The 16838-nt window shown below is 42.0% G+C and overlaps 2 protein-coding genes across 2 annotated transcripts in view; both read left to right on the top strand.

The window, feature by feature from the left end:
* Nucleotides 1-2130: 2130 nt before the first annotated feature.
* LOC108259411 (B-cell receptor CD22) lies at nucleotides 2131-5643 on the top strand. Its single transcript, XM_053676453.1, has 10 exons — nucleotides 2131-2221; nucleotides 2367-2699; nucleotides 2805-3011; nucleotides 3168-3512; nucleotides 3599-3817; nucleotides 3922-4224; nucleotides 4326-4410; nucleotides 4503-4557; nucleotides 4635-4852; nucleotides 4976-5643. Exons 1-10 carry the CDS (start codon nucleotides 2131-2133, stop codon nucleotides 5052-5054), a joined length of 1935 nt encoding a protein of 644 aa, XP_053532428.1. The 3' UTR covers nucleotides 5055-5643.
* Nucleotides 5644-10039: 4396 nt separating this feature from the next.
* LOC128628683 (sialoadhesin) overlaps nucleotides 10040-16838 on the top strand; it is an 8262-nt gene continuing 1463 nt past the window's right edge. The window contains exons 1-6 of the mRNA XM_053676519.1: nucleotides 10040-10095; nucleotides 10272-10342; nucleotides 15317-15649; nucleotides 15729-15935; nucleotides 16092-16442; nucleotides 16528-16743. Coding sequence (XP_053532494.1) covers nucleotides 10288-10342; nucleotides 15317-15649; nucleotides 15729-15935; nucleotides 16092-16442; nucleotides 16528-16743 — 1162 coding nt within the window. The 5' untranslated portion in view covers nucleotides 10040-10095; nucleotides 10272-10287. The remainder of the gene's footprint in view (nucleotides 10096-10271; nucleotides 10343-15316; nucleotides 15650-15728; nucleotides 15936-16091; nucleotides 16443-16527; nucleotides 16744-16838) is intronic.

Consider the following 16838-nt stretch of genomic DNA (forward strand, 5'->3'; position numbering starts at 1 on the left):
AAAGAATTGTTGCTCTACATAAAGATGGCCTAGGGTATAAGAAGATTGCCAAGACCCTGACACTGAGCTGCAGCACGGTAGCCAAGACCGTACAGCGGTTTAACAGGACAGGTTCCACTCAGAACAGGCCTCGCCATGGTCCACCAAAGAACATGAGTGCATGTGCTCAGCGTCATATCCAGAGATTGTGTTTTGGAAATAGACGTATGAATGCTGCCAGCATTGCTGCAGAGGTTGAAGGGGTGGGGGGTCAGCCTGTCAGTGCACAGACCATACGCCGCACACTGCATCAAATTGGTCTGCATGGCTGTCGTCCCAGAAAGAAGCCTCTTCTAAAGATGATGCACAAGAAAGCCCAAAACAGTTTGCTGAAGACAAGCAGACTAAGCACATGGATTACTGGAACCATGTCCTGTGGTCTGATGAGACCAAGGTAAACTTATTTGGTTCAGATGGTGTCAAGCGTGTGTGGCAGCAACCAGGTGAGGAGTACAAAGACAAGTGTGTCTTGCCTACAGTCAAGCATGGTGGTGGGAGTGTCATGGTCTGCATGAGTGCTGCCGGCACTGGGGAGCTACAGTTCATTGAGGGAACCATGAATGCCAACATGTACTGTGACATACTGAAGCAGAGCATGATCCCCTCCCTTCGGAGACTGGGCCGCAGGGCAGTATTCCAGCATGATAACGACCCCAAACACACCTCCAAGACGACCACTGCCTTGCTAAAGAAGCTGAGGGTGAAGGTGATGGACTGGCCAAGCATGTCTCCACACCTAAACCCTATTGAGCATCTGTGGGGCAACCTCAAATGGAAGGTGGAGGAGCACAAGGTCTGTAACATCCACCAGCTCCGTGATGTCGTCATGGAGGAGTGGAAGAGGACTCCAGAGGAACCTGTGAAGCTCTGGTGAACTCCATGCCCAAGAGGGTTAAGGCAGTGCTGGAAAATAATGGTGGCCCCACAAAATATTGACACTTTGGGCCCAATTTGGACATTTTCACTTAGGGGTGTACTCACTTTTGTTGCCAGCGGTTTAGACATTAATGGCTGTGTGTTGAGTTATTTTGAGGGGATGGCAAATTTACACTGTTACACAAGATGTACACTCACTACTTTACACTGTAGCACAGTGTCATTTCTTCAGTGTTGTCACATGAAAAGATATAATCAAATATTTACACAAATGTGAGGGGTGTACTCACTTTTGTGAGATACTGTGTATATATATGTGTTACGTATCGTAGACTGGAGGCAGATGCAGGTGCAGATCAAAGTCTTTATCAAACACTAAACTCAAAACCAAAGTAAACACGGTCTTCGCCGGCAAACGAGAAACGTGGTATACAATGAGATCATTCAGGGCATGGAACCGACCGACACAAATAATACAACCAATAATACTGAGCGACGTGCTCAGTAACCAAGGCATTTAAATACCAAACAAAATCACCTCAAAACATAAACACCTGTGGCAAATAAAAGTCACTTCAATAAATGTTCAGCAGGAAGCGAGCGAACCAAAACAATGTCATGTGACTCGTCAGATGACGTGTTAGGAGCCGAGCCACAGTGTCCTCTGCTGGCCATAGCGTAACAATATGAGGTTGTTGAAAAGTCGAATTTACCCCTCAGAAGTGTTTGAATTAAACGACGCTAGCTTCCATCCCGAGGTAACGGTAAACTCTTTTACGTTTTAGTGAACGTGAGGTCGCAGCTTACTACATTAAAACATGCTTAATTAACTTTTAGTAAACAGTAAATCTATTAACCAGCTGAAACATATTACTGAAGCAGCACTGAAGAGATGAGGACCCTGTCCCACTATGGGATATAATTTCATCCTATAGAAATGAACCACTCACAAAGAACCACAAAGCAACACATAAAGTTTGCGGTACAGTAAGCGCGTGGGTTCGGCGTGTCAGATTTTTAATGTGCGTCTCAAGAAGCCGGCAGAGATAAACTATACCATCTGCCCAAAATCCATATCTTTCATACAGCCAGGGGATTGTGTCTGTCCATAAAAATTCTCTCCCTTAGAAGTGTCCTCTTATTATTATTCCGATCTCCACAGGATTCCTGACAAACTGTGAAGCCTTCGCTACAAACACTAAAGGGTTAACTATAATGAGTCAGATTTATATCACTTTGCTCACAGCTGATTGGTCCAAATTGGGTTTGAGTTTTCTTACCCAGAATAAAACCAGTTCTGGAGCAGGTAACCGTGCAGTGCAAGTTACCATGGCGATGAAACCTCCTAAAACCAATCCACCTTGTTGAGACAGAAAAACCAACGTTTGCTCAAACTAAACTCAAACTTAGCTTTGTGTGTGTGTGTGTGTGTGTGTGTGTGTGTGTTCCAGGAGTTCAGGCTCAGCACAGTGTAACGCTCTCCTCGCAGAGTCTCTGTGCTGTTACTGGATCTACAGTAAAAATCCCCTGTACATTTACACCTGATAACTCCAGTGTCACACAGACAGAGTGGTATCGAGTCCAGAGCTCTGAAGGAGAACCACGAGACCTGAGCAAAGATCCACAATACTCAGGACGAGTGTCTGTAAGAACAGTGACGTCTGACTGTGAGCTGACAGTGAGGAATGTGAGAGTGAGTGACTCTGGAGTTTATAACTTCAGATTTAAAACACACAGCAGTGACTGGATATCAGCTCCATCTGGAGTTCCTCTGACTGTTCCAGGTAACACACACACACACACACACACACACACACACACACACTCCATGACAAATAATTACATATTTCATTTAGAATATAACGCCAAGCCCTGTTTCATTTTTGCAGATCTGAAGGTTACAGTATCAGACTTGGAGAGCTACAAGTCACTGAGCTGCATCACCACCTGCCCCTACAACACCACTTATGTCTGGTACAGGAACGGACAGTTTAAAGTTCAACAGGACAGAGGTGAACTGTATGTCACTAGTGAGGAACCAGGCAGCTACTCCTGTGCTGTAGGAGGACACGAGGAGCTTCGCTCTCCTGCTGTCTGTAAGAACTCACTTTACACTTCACTCACTCTGTCATCATCTCACTGCCAGCTTCTGTTAGATTACAATAAACTCACACGCAGTGATTCACGACTGAGTGATGCTTTAGTTGGTGTTAAGATCAGATTTCTGTTCGAATTCATTTTGTTTTGTTCAGGTGTTTTTGATGAGAAGAGCTGCTGGAATGTGACGTACTCCACCCAGAATATCTGCTCTCTGATTGGCTCATCAGTGGACATACTCTGTGATGTCACTTTTACTGATCATTACAAGGTCACAAAAGTGGTCTGGTTCATTAAAGATCAGACTGATGTTGAACCTGTGGATGTGAGAGAGGATGAGGAGTATCAGGGCAGAGTGCAGTACACACAGATCTCCCAGAATAACTGTAGTCTGAGAATCACTAACCTGAGAGAGAGAGACGCTCAGACATACAGATTCAGATTCTACACTGATGGGGGTAATTACACCGGTGATCCTGGAGTCTCTCTGTCTGTCACAGGTAAAGCAACATAACAATACATTTACTTAATTACTTTTTCTTAGAAGAAAAAGATGAAATTAATAAACCGATTTTATTATTTTCAGATCTGAAGGTTACAGTATCAGACTGGAGTGAGCAGTACATGAATCTGAGCTGCATCACCACCTGCACTCTGTCTAACAACCCCACTTACATCTGGTACAAGAACGGACAGCGTGTGTCTGAGTGTAAATCTGCCTCCTGCTCTGTAGCTGCAGTCGGTGGTGCGGTCAGTTACAGCTGTGCTGTTGAAGGCCATGACAGTCTCCTCTCTCCTCCAGTGTGTGAGTGTGGATTTTACTCTCCTCAATCATAGTACATCTATATCTGGATCAAATGCTGATCCTGAACACACACCAGCTGATTCAGGTGTTTTATTTCTAATCAGATTCCCCTAAAAACACCAGAGCAGTGGTTCTTTCCTCTGGAGACACAGTGGAGGGGGATTCAGTGACTCTGAGCTGTAGCAGTGATGCAAACCCTCCTGTTCTCACCTACTCCTGGTTTAAACAGAGAGCAGCTGCAGACACACTGCTGACAACAGGCCAGAATTACAGCATCAGCAACATCAGCTCCCAGCACAGCGGACTGTACTACTGCACTGCTCACAACCAGCTGGGACAGCACAACTCTACACCCACACTCCTGGATGTGAAGGGTAACTCTACACCAACACACCTGGATGGGTCAGGTAAGTACAGTGTAAAACATTTATGTAGCTGCATAAAGCAGATATAAACAATTATAACAAATATAAAACCTCATATTGCTTCTGATTTATTTCTACATCAGATAATTACACAGTGTTAATGCTCGTCATGGTGGGACTGGTCGCCTTCCTGGCAGTAACACTCCTCTCAGGAGCTCTGTGGATGTGGTATGTAAAATGTACTGAATATGTTTTAAATATAATTTTAAAAACAAATAGTCATTTGCAACTAACATGAACATGTGCTTGTTGTTTCTCAGGAAGAGGAAGTCGAGCTCAGCTAATGGCCACAGCAGCACTGGTGAGAGTGGACAGGTGAGTGTGGATGAAAGGAGGGACTGTTCGATCATGTGACATGTTCATATATAACTTTATTCTGTTCTCCCTTTCAGTGTCACTCTCCTGCTGTTTATGAAAATGTCTCAGCCTCAGGCCGCAGTGGAAGAGTCGCCTCAGATGATCAGGATGACGTTCACTATGCCAGTGTTGTCTTTAAAAACTCCCACACACAGGAAGTGTCTCCGTCATGCAGACTTCCTCCAGACACCACAGAGGAAGAGGATGTTCAGTACGCTGCTGTGAACGTTAGCAGGAGCACTGCTGCCATCCAGTGAGCAGATCATTATCATTACACCAACACTCACCGTGCATCATTAAGTTCATTAAGTGACTGATTAGAAATGTAAGACATTACACTGTTCTAGTCTTTAGATCACCTCTTTTTGTTCCACAGGCTTGTGGCAGACGAAGCGGCTGATGATCCGTCTCAGCTCTACAGCAAGATCCAGAAACTCCCCACTTCAGCAGTGTAGCCCATCATTAGTCCTGTGGCCTGGGATCTAAAAGCTAAAGAGGTAGCACTTCAGGTTCCTGGAAAAAAGCTGAGAGAGATGTGATAGTTCTGTCCTGTATCTCTGTTTTAACCCTCAACACTGCTTCCAAATCTAACAGGAGAAGAGGGACGGCTTTTTTGTTTTTTGTCTTTAATTTATTTATTCATTTTTGTTACACCACGGCCAGCAGAGGGCACTGTGGCACGGCTCCGGACTGGTCACATGACTGTTTTGTTTTCATTCGCTTTCTGCCCGAGTTCTAATTTCTGTTTTGAGGTTGTGCTTGATTTAACCCAGGTGTATTTGGTTTAGTTTAATTATGTTGGGTATTTAAACCCCTCGGGTCTATGCGCACGTTATTATTTGTAGTTAGAATACTTGTGTGAGAAGGCTCAGTCTGAACGGTGTAGCGGCTAGCTTTATCATGCTAAGCGGTCTTTGTTTTCATGTCCTGTTTTCTGCCTCGACTCTAGTTCCATGTTTTCTCGTTAACTCTAGACAGACCGCGTTCCCGTGTTTGTTTGTTTGTGTCATTGATTTATTAATAAAGACAGTGCTCCTGCACTTACTTCCGGTCTCTCCCTCTGTTTCGTAACAATTTTCATATGATTCATTTACATGTGATTCAGTTACTAATTTGCTTCTTTAAATCCTGATTTAGACTGTGATATTACAAAGGTCTTTCCAGATTATTACTAGCTACACTGTATGAGGTAACCCCAATAAAATTGCCTGAATTCTATAATATAATTTGTTCACCATGTTAGGTTTAAATCCTCTAAAAACAGTTGCGCAATTAAATAACATTGCTCTGTTCCAATTCACATTCTTCAAAGTATTGGCATGTTCTGCTTACTCTCACAATCCTCCAAACACCCACACCCAAAGTCTCCATAAACAAATGAGACAGCAGTGTATCCTACAAAAACCAAACATTGTCCACAATGTGAAAACAACTCGGAGAGTAAGCTGGACTAACGAACAAAATTACCAACACAAAAAGTTCCAGTAAGAGGAAAAAACCCCTACCATCTTCAAGTCTGATAAACAGTCTGCACACAATAATAAATATAATGTCCTTAACTTTTAAAGACTTGTAAGAAATAATATCAGTGTAGCACGTAAAGCCGAGGAGACTAATAAAATTAAATAAACAGAAACTCTAACCCGGTCAGAGCATCAAAACAGAGAAGCACATTAATACAGAAGTGAATACAGAATATGAACTTGTTTTGTATCGTGCCGTCATTGGCTGGTCATTTACATGACTAAAGCTGTAATGTTTGTTAGTGAGATAATCAGACGAAAAAAAATCCTGTAAATAATCCAAATTTATCCTTAGCTCAAATTTGACTCGCTGCCTAGTCAGTTATGTTAGCGAGTGGAATCGACGCTAGTCTAACCTGGTATTAGTGAAGAAAACGGGCTAACTTAATTAAACAAATCCAGTTTACATGTTAGTAAACTAGTGAAAACGTGCCTCATCATGTTTTTCAAATGAGATGGAGTCCGTGCTTTCTAGGGAGGTAAAAGAGACGCTTCATTTTAAACCAGTCTTTCTTTAGTCCAGCGCAGTGAAACATTTTCCTGTGGTAGGGTCAGGGTTATTAACTAGAACACCTCCACATATGACTTGTGGATGTAATTAAGGAAATGTCCCCGCTGTGCAAACTTCCTCAGCTTGTGTCTAGATATAAACCACTGCACTCGAGCTTTTACAAAGCTTTTAATACACGCATTGCTCATTTTATTCTGTTAAAACATCAAAAAGAATGAAGTTTTCTTAAGTGTATTTATGTTACTGTAAACACATCAGTAATCACTGGGAGTAAAAATAACAGCAATTGTTGTGAATCGTTTGCACATTATTGTATTTTTTTAGTTACGGTTTTATTTAAAGGATGTAAAAGTCACTCTCAGGACATCAACGTTCACAACAATGATACTTGTCTTTGTGTAACGTGTATAAAATGATTTACGTGTGTTTGTTGTGAGCTTTTAGTCCTTAATGTCAGTTCAGAACTTTACTTATGAATGAGGAAATAAATCTTTTTCTTGAAAGCTTCTTCGTCTGGTTTTAACTAGAAACACATGGACCTATAATTGTGAAACTGGTGGAATTAATTTCAGCAGCATCAATGCTTTGTGGTTTTAAATGGCGTTGTGACACACGTGAAGACACTCGTACAGACGCTGCACTGTGGGTGGAGGGTGTGTGGGTTTGTGTACGTATGATTGTTACTGATACAGATCACATTCCATATACTGTAGATTATTATTATTATTATTATTATTATTATTAGGATGCTCATTAAGTGGTTTACATATGATTTGATAGATTAAGTGATAGCTGTTACCGATGTTAAAGTTATACAGTGATGATATGTAACACATGATAAAGGGTTTCTGTCAAATGCATTATCCCACTGTGCTGATGAATTCTCAATTCTGATTGGCCAGACAGCAGTTCTGGCTGCAAATCACAGGTTTATATTAAAAAGCTTATTATATCTAATACATGATCGTTTCTATATTAAGAGCCCATTCACAGGGACTGTATGACACATGATGCACAATAATCTCAGTGTAATAATAAATTAATAAAAAAATATATTTTTTATGTATTGTGTTCGTTTATGAATAAAAATGTCAAATACATTAATCTACAACTAATTAAATCAGTTCATAGTTTCATTTTGAAAGAACTCAATAAAGTAAATGATTATATTGTGACATACCCGAACATTTCATAGTAATGAGATTATATTTATGTTCATTAAAAGGTCATTACACTTGAAGCTTTTCAGTACGCTGTGCGCGAGTGCCATCTTGTGGTCGAAAGGATGAAGTGCGAATAGACTGTTAAACAACAAAGTTATTAAGAAAGTGAGTCGTACATCAAGCACATTATTTCTCCTCTTTTTAAAGCTCTCAATCATACTTCAGTATAGAGACGGTAGGGGCGTGGCTTAGAGTATTTTTTTTTATTTTTGTTTCATTTATGTTTGAGCTCCTAGTTCCAAGTGACGTGAGCATGAGAAGAGCAGAGAATAAGGACAGCTAGCGTAGTTTGCATGACTCTGTAGCAGCTAATCCCATATAATGATAGCTTAGTTGTGTCTCCCCTTGGTTAATGACACCCAACTAGCCTAGTCTTGTGTTAGATAGACAAAAAGTTTTATATTTATCAGTCTGGTAGTCCTGCTAACAGTAATACAGTAACACCTGAGGCAAGATTTATAATAAATCCAACTTTTTGTCTAATCATGTCATACTTTGGCAGCTAAGTTTCCACAGCCTCCATAAAATAAAACGTTAGGCTACTAGCTGAGCTGAAACCATTGAGCTGGAGAACTGACCATTATTTCTTTTGTTTCTACTGATTTCTACTGACACTTATAGATCAGACAGTCAGGATAGAGAAGGAAAGGAGATAGAAGAGAGAGGTAAAATAGACAGTAAAGATGAGGGAGATCAGAACAGAGGGCCGTGAATATCCCAAGAGGCAACAGGAACCATCCCAGCTGAACCCATTGATTTGGGGACTGCAGATAGAGGGCCAAGGTGTGTAAAACATCACTGCTTTCCACTCAGCATGTTTGGCCAGCAAAAAAAAAGCTCATTCCAACCAAGTTTGTTAGAGACATTCGAGTGGTTGGGTTATTCATGTACAGTTTATGCGGTAAATCAAATCCAAACCCTTCCTTCCTTCCTTATTTTCACATTTTTAAAAAAAGCAATTAGCCCTCAAATACAAGAAAAAAATCCCCACATGAAAACCGTCTATTTATAGAAACGTTTTTAAAAGCTTTTTGATGAAGAAGAATCTGGGCTCAGCCTCGGATCATTAACAGTCCAGCTAACACCCCTGGTCCATAGGCAGATATCTGCAGTAATACTCTAGGTTCATTATTACTTTCATTTATTTATCGATGAAATGGACTTAAATTAATGTTGAATTGTGTGTTATTACCTGTGATGGACAGAGACAGAGTGAAGTTTAAAGTGAATTCTTATACACAGCATGAGAGTGACCCTTGACCTGCACTGACACTGCTGTCACACTGTAAGTGAGGCATTTCCCCTCATCACCAGCAGAGGCAGCACGCTCCTGAACGCAACCGCTGACACTTTTGGGCCACTTCCTGATTTTCTGCTATATTAAAATCTCTGAGAGGACACACAAACACACACACACACACACACACACACACACTCACACAAGATGTATTAAACACACTATACTATATCACTCATACTCTGACCAGCAAGAGCGTAACCACAGTGTAACCACTGCTGCAGCTGTCCTCAGTCACACATAGCACTCCAGCCAAGAATGTGTGAAAATTACCATAGAAACAGAACTCAACTCTGAAACAGTTCATACTTCACACATCTGGGTTTACAGAATTAAGAGAATAAATAAACGCACACAGATAAAGAAGGTGCAGGATGTTATTATATTCTATAATATATGTGATATTTTACTCGTCTTCTTGTGTACAGAAACCCCAGTACAGCCAGAGAGACAGTGTTGTGTTCTTAAACTAAATAATGAAAGTGAATTAAAGTCTCAGCTAAATTAATAAAAGTATGAGAAATGTTATGTGGAGATGAATTTAAAGGGGAAAAGGCCTGGTGGAGAATGTAAAGCTCCACTCAGTGTGTATTTCAGCTCTTTTGTTGATGAGCTGCCCAATGCAGATGAAAAAAATGTCAATTATTATCATGTATAGTGTACAGGAGTGTGTGACTGCTGTGTTTTTTAATTCAATACTAAAATTGATAGTGTGTGTATAACGAGACTGTTTAAGTGAAGTTCACACTCAGACAAAAAGGAAGGAAACAAACTTCTTTTTCATCTTCAGCTACGTACCCACCCACCCCCCATCACACACACACACACACACACACACACACACACACACACACACACACACACACACACACACGCCCCATGATCACATCACTGCACATTTCCACTAAGTTAGAACATTACTAAGAGGAGACCCGAGAGGACGTAAGAAGAAACTCTCTTTATGATTATGTTCACATTAGTAAATTTGTATATTACCGTAAATACGAATTTTAACAGAACATATATATTAATATACAACGAGCACACCTATGCATATTGATATCGATTGTGTTTATAGTGATCTCCCAGTTAAACAGTTAAATGATTGTGTTTTTCAGGGCTCTAAGTGGAACTATGGACGTTGGATCCAGAAAGCTGCTGCTGCTGATCCTGTTGTTGAATATTACAGGTAGGGTTGCTGTATTTGTTGAGTATTAAGATGAACCTGTCTCTGCTACATGGAATATGTTAGCTGTGGGCTTTTCCTAACAGGCCTAAACTAAACAACTCCAGATACAAAATGAATGGACATGAAAAACTCCTAATGTTGTAACAGATTCCAGGTTATCAAAAGGCCATAAACTGTGCTAAATGACTATTTACTTCTGTGTGCTAGATCCAGCTTGCTTTATTTTCGAGATATTGTCGCTTGTTTAACAGCTTCATGCTGGTGGCAACATTAAACGCTAATGCTACAGTAGTGATGAAAGTGTCGGCTGATCTGAGAACAGTTTTGCAGTTTATTTTGTAATGTTTCAGGCCAGGATGTGAACTGGGGAAGCTGCTCTTAGAGCAGAACAGTTTAAAGGCTCTTGTTCTCTCGAGTTTTATTAAAGTTGTTCAGTGAATTTAACAAAACTGATTGAAACAGTGGAACATGCAGTAATGTAAATCCACACACAAGTGTTACTCGGAGTGTATGAGCTGATCCAACTTAGTTTTAGAGCAAACTGATTCTTTACCACTGATCTGAGACCAGATATATTTCTATTATGATCATGTTAAGATTCACGACAAAAGATTATAATGCATTTATGAATGTATGAAGCGTCCAGATAATTCAGTTGTCTGTACGTGAACGTGTCTGGACTCTTAAAGATGTTTTGTGGAGATTGTGGGTGAATTTCTTTCCTGATTGAAGCGTGCAGTCAGAAGCAGGACGCAAGTGTGTATACTGAGCATGTTACACAAGGATTGTGGGCGTAGTCAAGAGTGGGGTTTAATACCCAAGTACGCAACATCTAAAAAAAAAAGTCAGTAATTAAAAACGATAGGCAGGAATAAGTCAGTGTAACGGGTCGGGACTGGAGGCATATGCAGGCGCAGATCAAAGTCTTTATTAAACTTAAAGACACAAAACCAAAGTAATCCAGTCTTCACAGGCCAATGGGAAATGTGGCATAACACTATCCTTCCAGGCATGAAAACAAACGATATCAACTATACACACTATAACCATTAATACTGAGCGCCGTGCTCAGTAACCTAGGCATTTAAATAACAAACATAAACACCTGTGGCAAATGAAGGTACTTAAGCTAACGCTCAACCCAGAAGCGAGCGAATAAAAACAAAGTCATGTGACTCGTCCGAAGACGGGCCACAGTGCCATCTGCTGGCCATATCATGACAGTCAGAATTTAATTAAACACGATAAACAGGAAACATGACATGACAGAACCCTCCTTAATGCGAGGCTGAAGTGTGAGAAGGGTAAAAAAAAAAATAGCTTCAGTGAATCCAGAAAGAGGAGCGATGTTCTCAGTAAACCTAGGAAGGGGAGTGACATCCTCACTGAAGCCAGGAAGTGGAGCGATGTCCTCTGTGAATCCAGGAAATGGAGCGACGTCCTTGCTAAACCCAGGAAATAGAGCGATGTCCTCGGTGAAGCCAGGAAATGTACCGATTTCCTCTGTGAACCCAGAAAGAGGAGCAATATCCTCAGTGAACCCAGAAAGGGGAGCGACGTCATCAGTGAACGCAATAAGTGGAGCGACATCCCTGCTGAACCCAGGAAATGGAGTAACATCCTCGGTGAAGCCTCGAAATGGTGCGACATCCTTGGTGAAACCAGAAAGGGGAGCAACCTCCTCAGTGAACCCAGAAAAGGGAGTGACATCCTCGGTGAACCCAGAAAGGGGAGTGACGTCTTCAGTGAAGCCAGGAAGTGAAGCGACATCCTCTATGAAGCCAGGAAATGGCAAGACGTCCTCAGTGAAGCCAGGAAGTGGAGCGACATCCTCAGTGAAGCCAGGAAGTGGTGACATCCTTGGTGAAGCCAGGAAATGGAGCGAAATACTCAAAGAAACCAGAAAGGGGAGCGGCATCTTCAGTGAAGCCAGGAAGTGGAGCGACGACCTCTATGAAGCCAGGAAATGGAGCGGCATCCTTAGTGATGCCAGGAACTGGCGACATCCTCGGTGAAGCCAGAAAAGGTAGCTACACCCTCAGTGAACCCAGAAAGGAGAGCGACCTCCTCAGTGAACCCAGAAAGGGGAGCGACGTCCTCAGAGAACCCAGAAAAGGAGGAAGGGTCTTCAGTGAAGCCAGGAAGTGGAGCGACATCCTCTATGAAGCCAGGAAGTGGAGCGATGTCCTCGGTGATGCCAGAAAGTGGCGAGACGTCCTCAGTGAAGCCAGAAAATTGAGCAACATCCTCGTTGAAGCCAGGAAATGGAGCAACATCCTCATTGAAGCCATTAAATGGAGCGATGTCCTAGTTGAAGCCAGGAAATGGTGCCATGTCCACGGTGAAGCCAGGAAGTGGAGCTACATCCTCAGTGAAGCCAGGAAGTGGCGACGTCCTCGGTGAAGCCAGGAAATGGAGCGAAATCCTCAATGAACCCAGAAAGGGGAGCGACAACCTCGGTGAAGCCAGGAAGTGGAGTGACGTACTTGCTGAACCCAGTAAATGGATTCATATCCTCAGCAAACACTGTAGGTGGAGCACTGTCCTTCAGAAAGTCTGGCGGTACAGTGGTATCCTTGTCATCAGCCTTGGGTAGAACTGGGCAGGATTTTTACGTTGTCCTCATGACCCTGCTGAAGAACACTAATACTAAGAACAAAAGATTCTCAGTAGATTATAATATGAACTGCTTATTATAATAACTTTTTAATATTGCTTTTATTTATAATTCACTCTTAGCTCGTAAACACAAAGCCTTTATTAACACTTTTATGTGCATGAACATCAATAGCATTGTTCACTGTATTTTGTTGGCCAGGTGTTTTAACTATACTTGACTTTTAAATACTTAATCAGGACTTTTAACAATATTGAAAAATAATTCTTCATTTAAACAACAGCAACACAGAGACAGTGTAACAGACGGCACTCCACAATGATCAGAAAGCAGACAGGACAAATCCAGAGAACAGTCAGAACTAGGCAGGAGTCAGAAACATGGCAAGGCATCCACAAAATAACAGCTCAGACCTTAGACAACAGGAGATCTCAGTAATGACAATGAGTATGAAACTGTTTTATATAATCTGTGAAGAGGAAATGGCAATGACAAGTGAAGAAGTGTCCTAGAATTCAGGAGAGGGAGCCCTCTGGTGGTGGTGTGGGGTTTGATCCTGAGGGGTGTGCGTGTGTGTGTGTGTGTGTGTGTGTGTGTGTGTGTGTGTGTGTGTGTGTGTGTGTGTACCTGTTACGCCACGGCCAGCAGAGGGCATTGTGGCTCGGCTCGGCTCGGCTCCTGACGAGTCACGTGACATTGTTTTTGTTCGCTCGCTTCCGTATTGAGAATTTCGTATTAAGTGACTTTAATTTGCCCCAGGTGTCCATTCTTTGAGTTAATCATGTTCTTTATTTAAATACCCGGGTGACTGAACACTTGGCTCAGTATTACATCATGTCTTTAGTTGAGCCTGGTTAGTATTGTTTGGATCAGTAGTCTCGTTTGTTTTCCATGCCTCGAATGTTCTTGTTTCCGGTGAAGACCGCGTTGTGAGTTTTGTGTCTAATAAAGACTGTGACCTGCACCCGCCTCCAGTCTACGTTTCGTAACATACCTATCTATCTATCTACATACATAAATATATATTAGTTGCTTTTTTATGGCTTTTGTAAATTATTTATTTTTGGGACTGTTTGTGTGAATAAACACCATTGCATTGATGTGCTTTTGTGACTGAGCCAACATTTCTTGTGCAGAGAGCCATTACCAACACCCCTCATCACACAGAGACAGACACACAGTCATAACAGATGAACCAAAAGAGAACAACCTGAAATCAGGACGCGGTACATCTTTAACTAGGTTTAGAAAAAGAAATTAAGTTAAAGAGACACTTTTTATAGCACAAAATAAAGGACAGTAGTGTAAGAAATGGGCGTTACTCACTTGAATGTCCGCTCTCATGTAAAGGAAAGGAAGACACTGAGCTAAAATAGCGTGATGTGGTAACCACAATGTCCTTACTACTAATATCATATAGACGCTCATAACCCTACAAGTGCAGTACATGTGAAGGAGTAACAGATGATTAAGACAAACACTTGTCAGTAAATAAAACAACAGTTTTGTCCCTCACGGATATTTTTGGCCAGTAGGCAACATTTAGTGGATCTACACGTGTCAGCTGTCTGAAGGCCGATGTCACCATGTTTTACAGAAAGTCGAGAAATATAACATTAGCAGCGATGCTCATGTTACTGACAGGTAAACTTTTCAGATATTTCAGCTCTTTCTAGTGTTTTTCGGTGCTGTTGTGTACCTTTCTTTGTATGTGGGGATTTATTTGCACTGTTAATTCTACAAACCCGGATGAAGTTTTTGAACGGTTTCAAACTGAGTTCTGCTTCTGTCGTCATTTTCGCACGTCACTGGCTCTCTCGCTGTGTGACTGAGAACAGCAGCAGCAGCAGTGGTTAAAACTGTGGTTACACTCTTCCTGGTCAGTGCATGATCTATTTTAATTTGTGCTTCTGAGGCGTGTTTCACGAGGCGAGTTGAACAAACTCAGAGTTGCAGAGTAAGTACGTTTTGAGGATAATTAAAGTTAACAGGTTTCATGGCGCCGGTTATCAACGTTCTCAGTCAGTCCAGGTTTTAACCCTGAATCAAGGGCCGTTTCTCAATGTGCGTTCTTATGCGATCTTGTGTCCTTGTGTTCTTGTTCTACGTCATCATCCACCGCCGAAGTTCAATTCCAGTACTCAAGAACGCAAGTACCGGGGACGCATAAAATTACCCGGATGTGTTCTTGATCTCCAGGATGTATCGGATGCAGACCTGAGAGCACCGAACTTGAAGTCCCGGAAGTCATTGTCATAAAACATTGATCAAGCTAAACTCAAACTTACCTGTGTGTGTGTGTGTGTGTGTGTGTGTGTGTGTGTGTGTGTGTTTGTGTGCGTGTGTGTGTGTTCCAGGAGTTCAGGCTCAGCACAGTGTAATTCTCTCCTCTCAGAGTCTCTGTGTTGTTACTGGATCTACAGTAAAAATCCCCTGTACATTTACACCTGATCACTCCAGTGTCACACAGAGAGAGTGGTATCAAGTCCAGAGCTCTGAAGGAGAACCACGAGACCTGAGCAAAGATCCACAATACTCAGGACGAGTGTCTGTAAGCACAGTGACGTCTGACTGTGAGCTGACAGTGAGGAATGTGAGAGCGAGTGACTCTGGAGTTTATAACTTCAGATTTAAAACACAGAGCAGTGACTGGATATCAGCCTCATCTGGAGTTCCTCTGACTGTTACAGGTAACACACACACACTCCATGACAAATAATTACATATTTCATTTAGAATATAACGCCAAGCCCTGTTTCATTTTTGCAGATCTGAAGGTTGCAGTATCAGACTGGGAGAGCTACAAGTCACTGAGCTGCAACACCACCTGCCCCTACAACCCCACTTATTTCTGGTACAGGAACGGACAGTTTAAACTTCAACAGGACAGAGGTGAACTGTATGTCACTAGTGAGGAACCAGGCAGCTACTCCTGTGCTGTAGGAGGACACGAGGAGCTTCGCTCTCCTGCTGTCTGTAAGAACTCACTTTACACTTCACTCACTCTGTCATCATCTCACTGACAGCTTCTGTTAGATTACAATAAACTCACATGCAGTGATTCACGACTGAGTGATGCTTTAGTTGGTGTTAAGATCAGATTTCTGTTCTAATTTATTTTGTTTTGTTCAGGTGTTTTTGATGAGAAGAGCTGCTGGAATGTGACGTACTCCACCCAGAATATCTGCTCTCTGATTGGATCATCAGTGGACATACTCTGTGATTTCACGTTTACTGATCATAACAAGGTCACAAAAGTGTTCTGGTTCATTAAAGAGCAGGCTGGTGATGAACCTGTGGATGTGAGAGAGGATGAGGAGTATCAGGGCCGAGTGCAGTACACACAGATCTCCCAGAATAACTGTAGTCTGAGAATCACTAACCTGAGAGTGAGAGACGCTCAGACATACAGATTCAGATTCTACACTGATGATCCTACAGGCAAATACACCGGTGATCCTGGAGTCTCTCTGTCTGTCACAGGTAAAGCTGTATGAGAAACATTAAGTTAAAGTATGAGAATATTCTATATTTGAAAATAACACAAAACCATGCTTATTATTTTCAGATCTGAAGGTGACAGTATCAGACTGGAATAACGGCTACAAGAATCTGATCTGCATCACCACCTGCACTCTGTCTAACAACCCCACTTACATCTGGTACAAGAACGGACAGCGTGTTACTGACCCGTACAGAAATTATCTGTATGTCAATAGTGGGGAATCAGGCAGCTACTCCTGTGCTGTAAGCGGACACGAGGAGCTTCGCTCTCCTGCTGTCTGTAAGAACTCACTTTACACTTCACTCACTCTGTCATCATCTCACTGCCAGCTTCTGTTAGATTACAATAAACACATATTGATTGACAAATGTCTG

This window comes from Ictalurus punctatus, chromosome 27, assembly GCF_001660625.3.
Source record: "Ictalurus punctatus breed USDA103 chromosome 27, Coco_2.0, whole genome shotgun sequence".
NCBI classification, from domain to species: Eukaryota; Metazoa; Chordata; class Actinopteri; order Siluriformes; family Ictaluridae; genus Ictalurus; species Ictalurus punctatus.

What these genes read in the sequence shown, in the direction of transcription:
- LOC108259411 (XM_053676453.1), top strand. Translation starts at nt 2,131, where the DNA reads ATGAGTCAGATTTATATCACTTTGCTCACAGCTGATTGGTCCAAATTG. An exon ending in GCTTCGCTCTCCTGCTGTCT is followed by an intron (nt 3,012 to 3,167) that starts GTAAGAACTCAC and finishes TGTTTTGTTCAG; the next exon opens with GTGTTTTTGATGAGAAGAGC. An exon ending in GCACTGGTGAGAGTGGACAG is followed by an intron (nt 4,558 to 4,634) that starts GTGAGTGTGGAT and finishes TCTCCCTTTCAG; the next exon opens with TGTCACTCTCCTGCTGTTTA.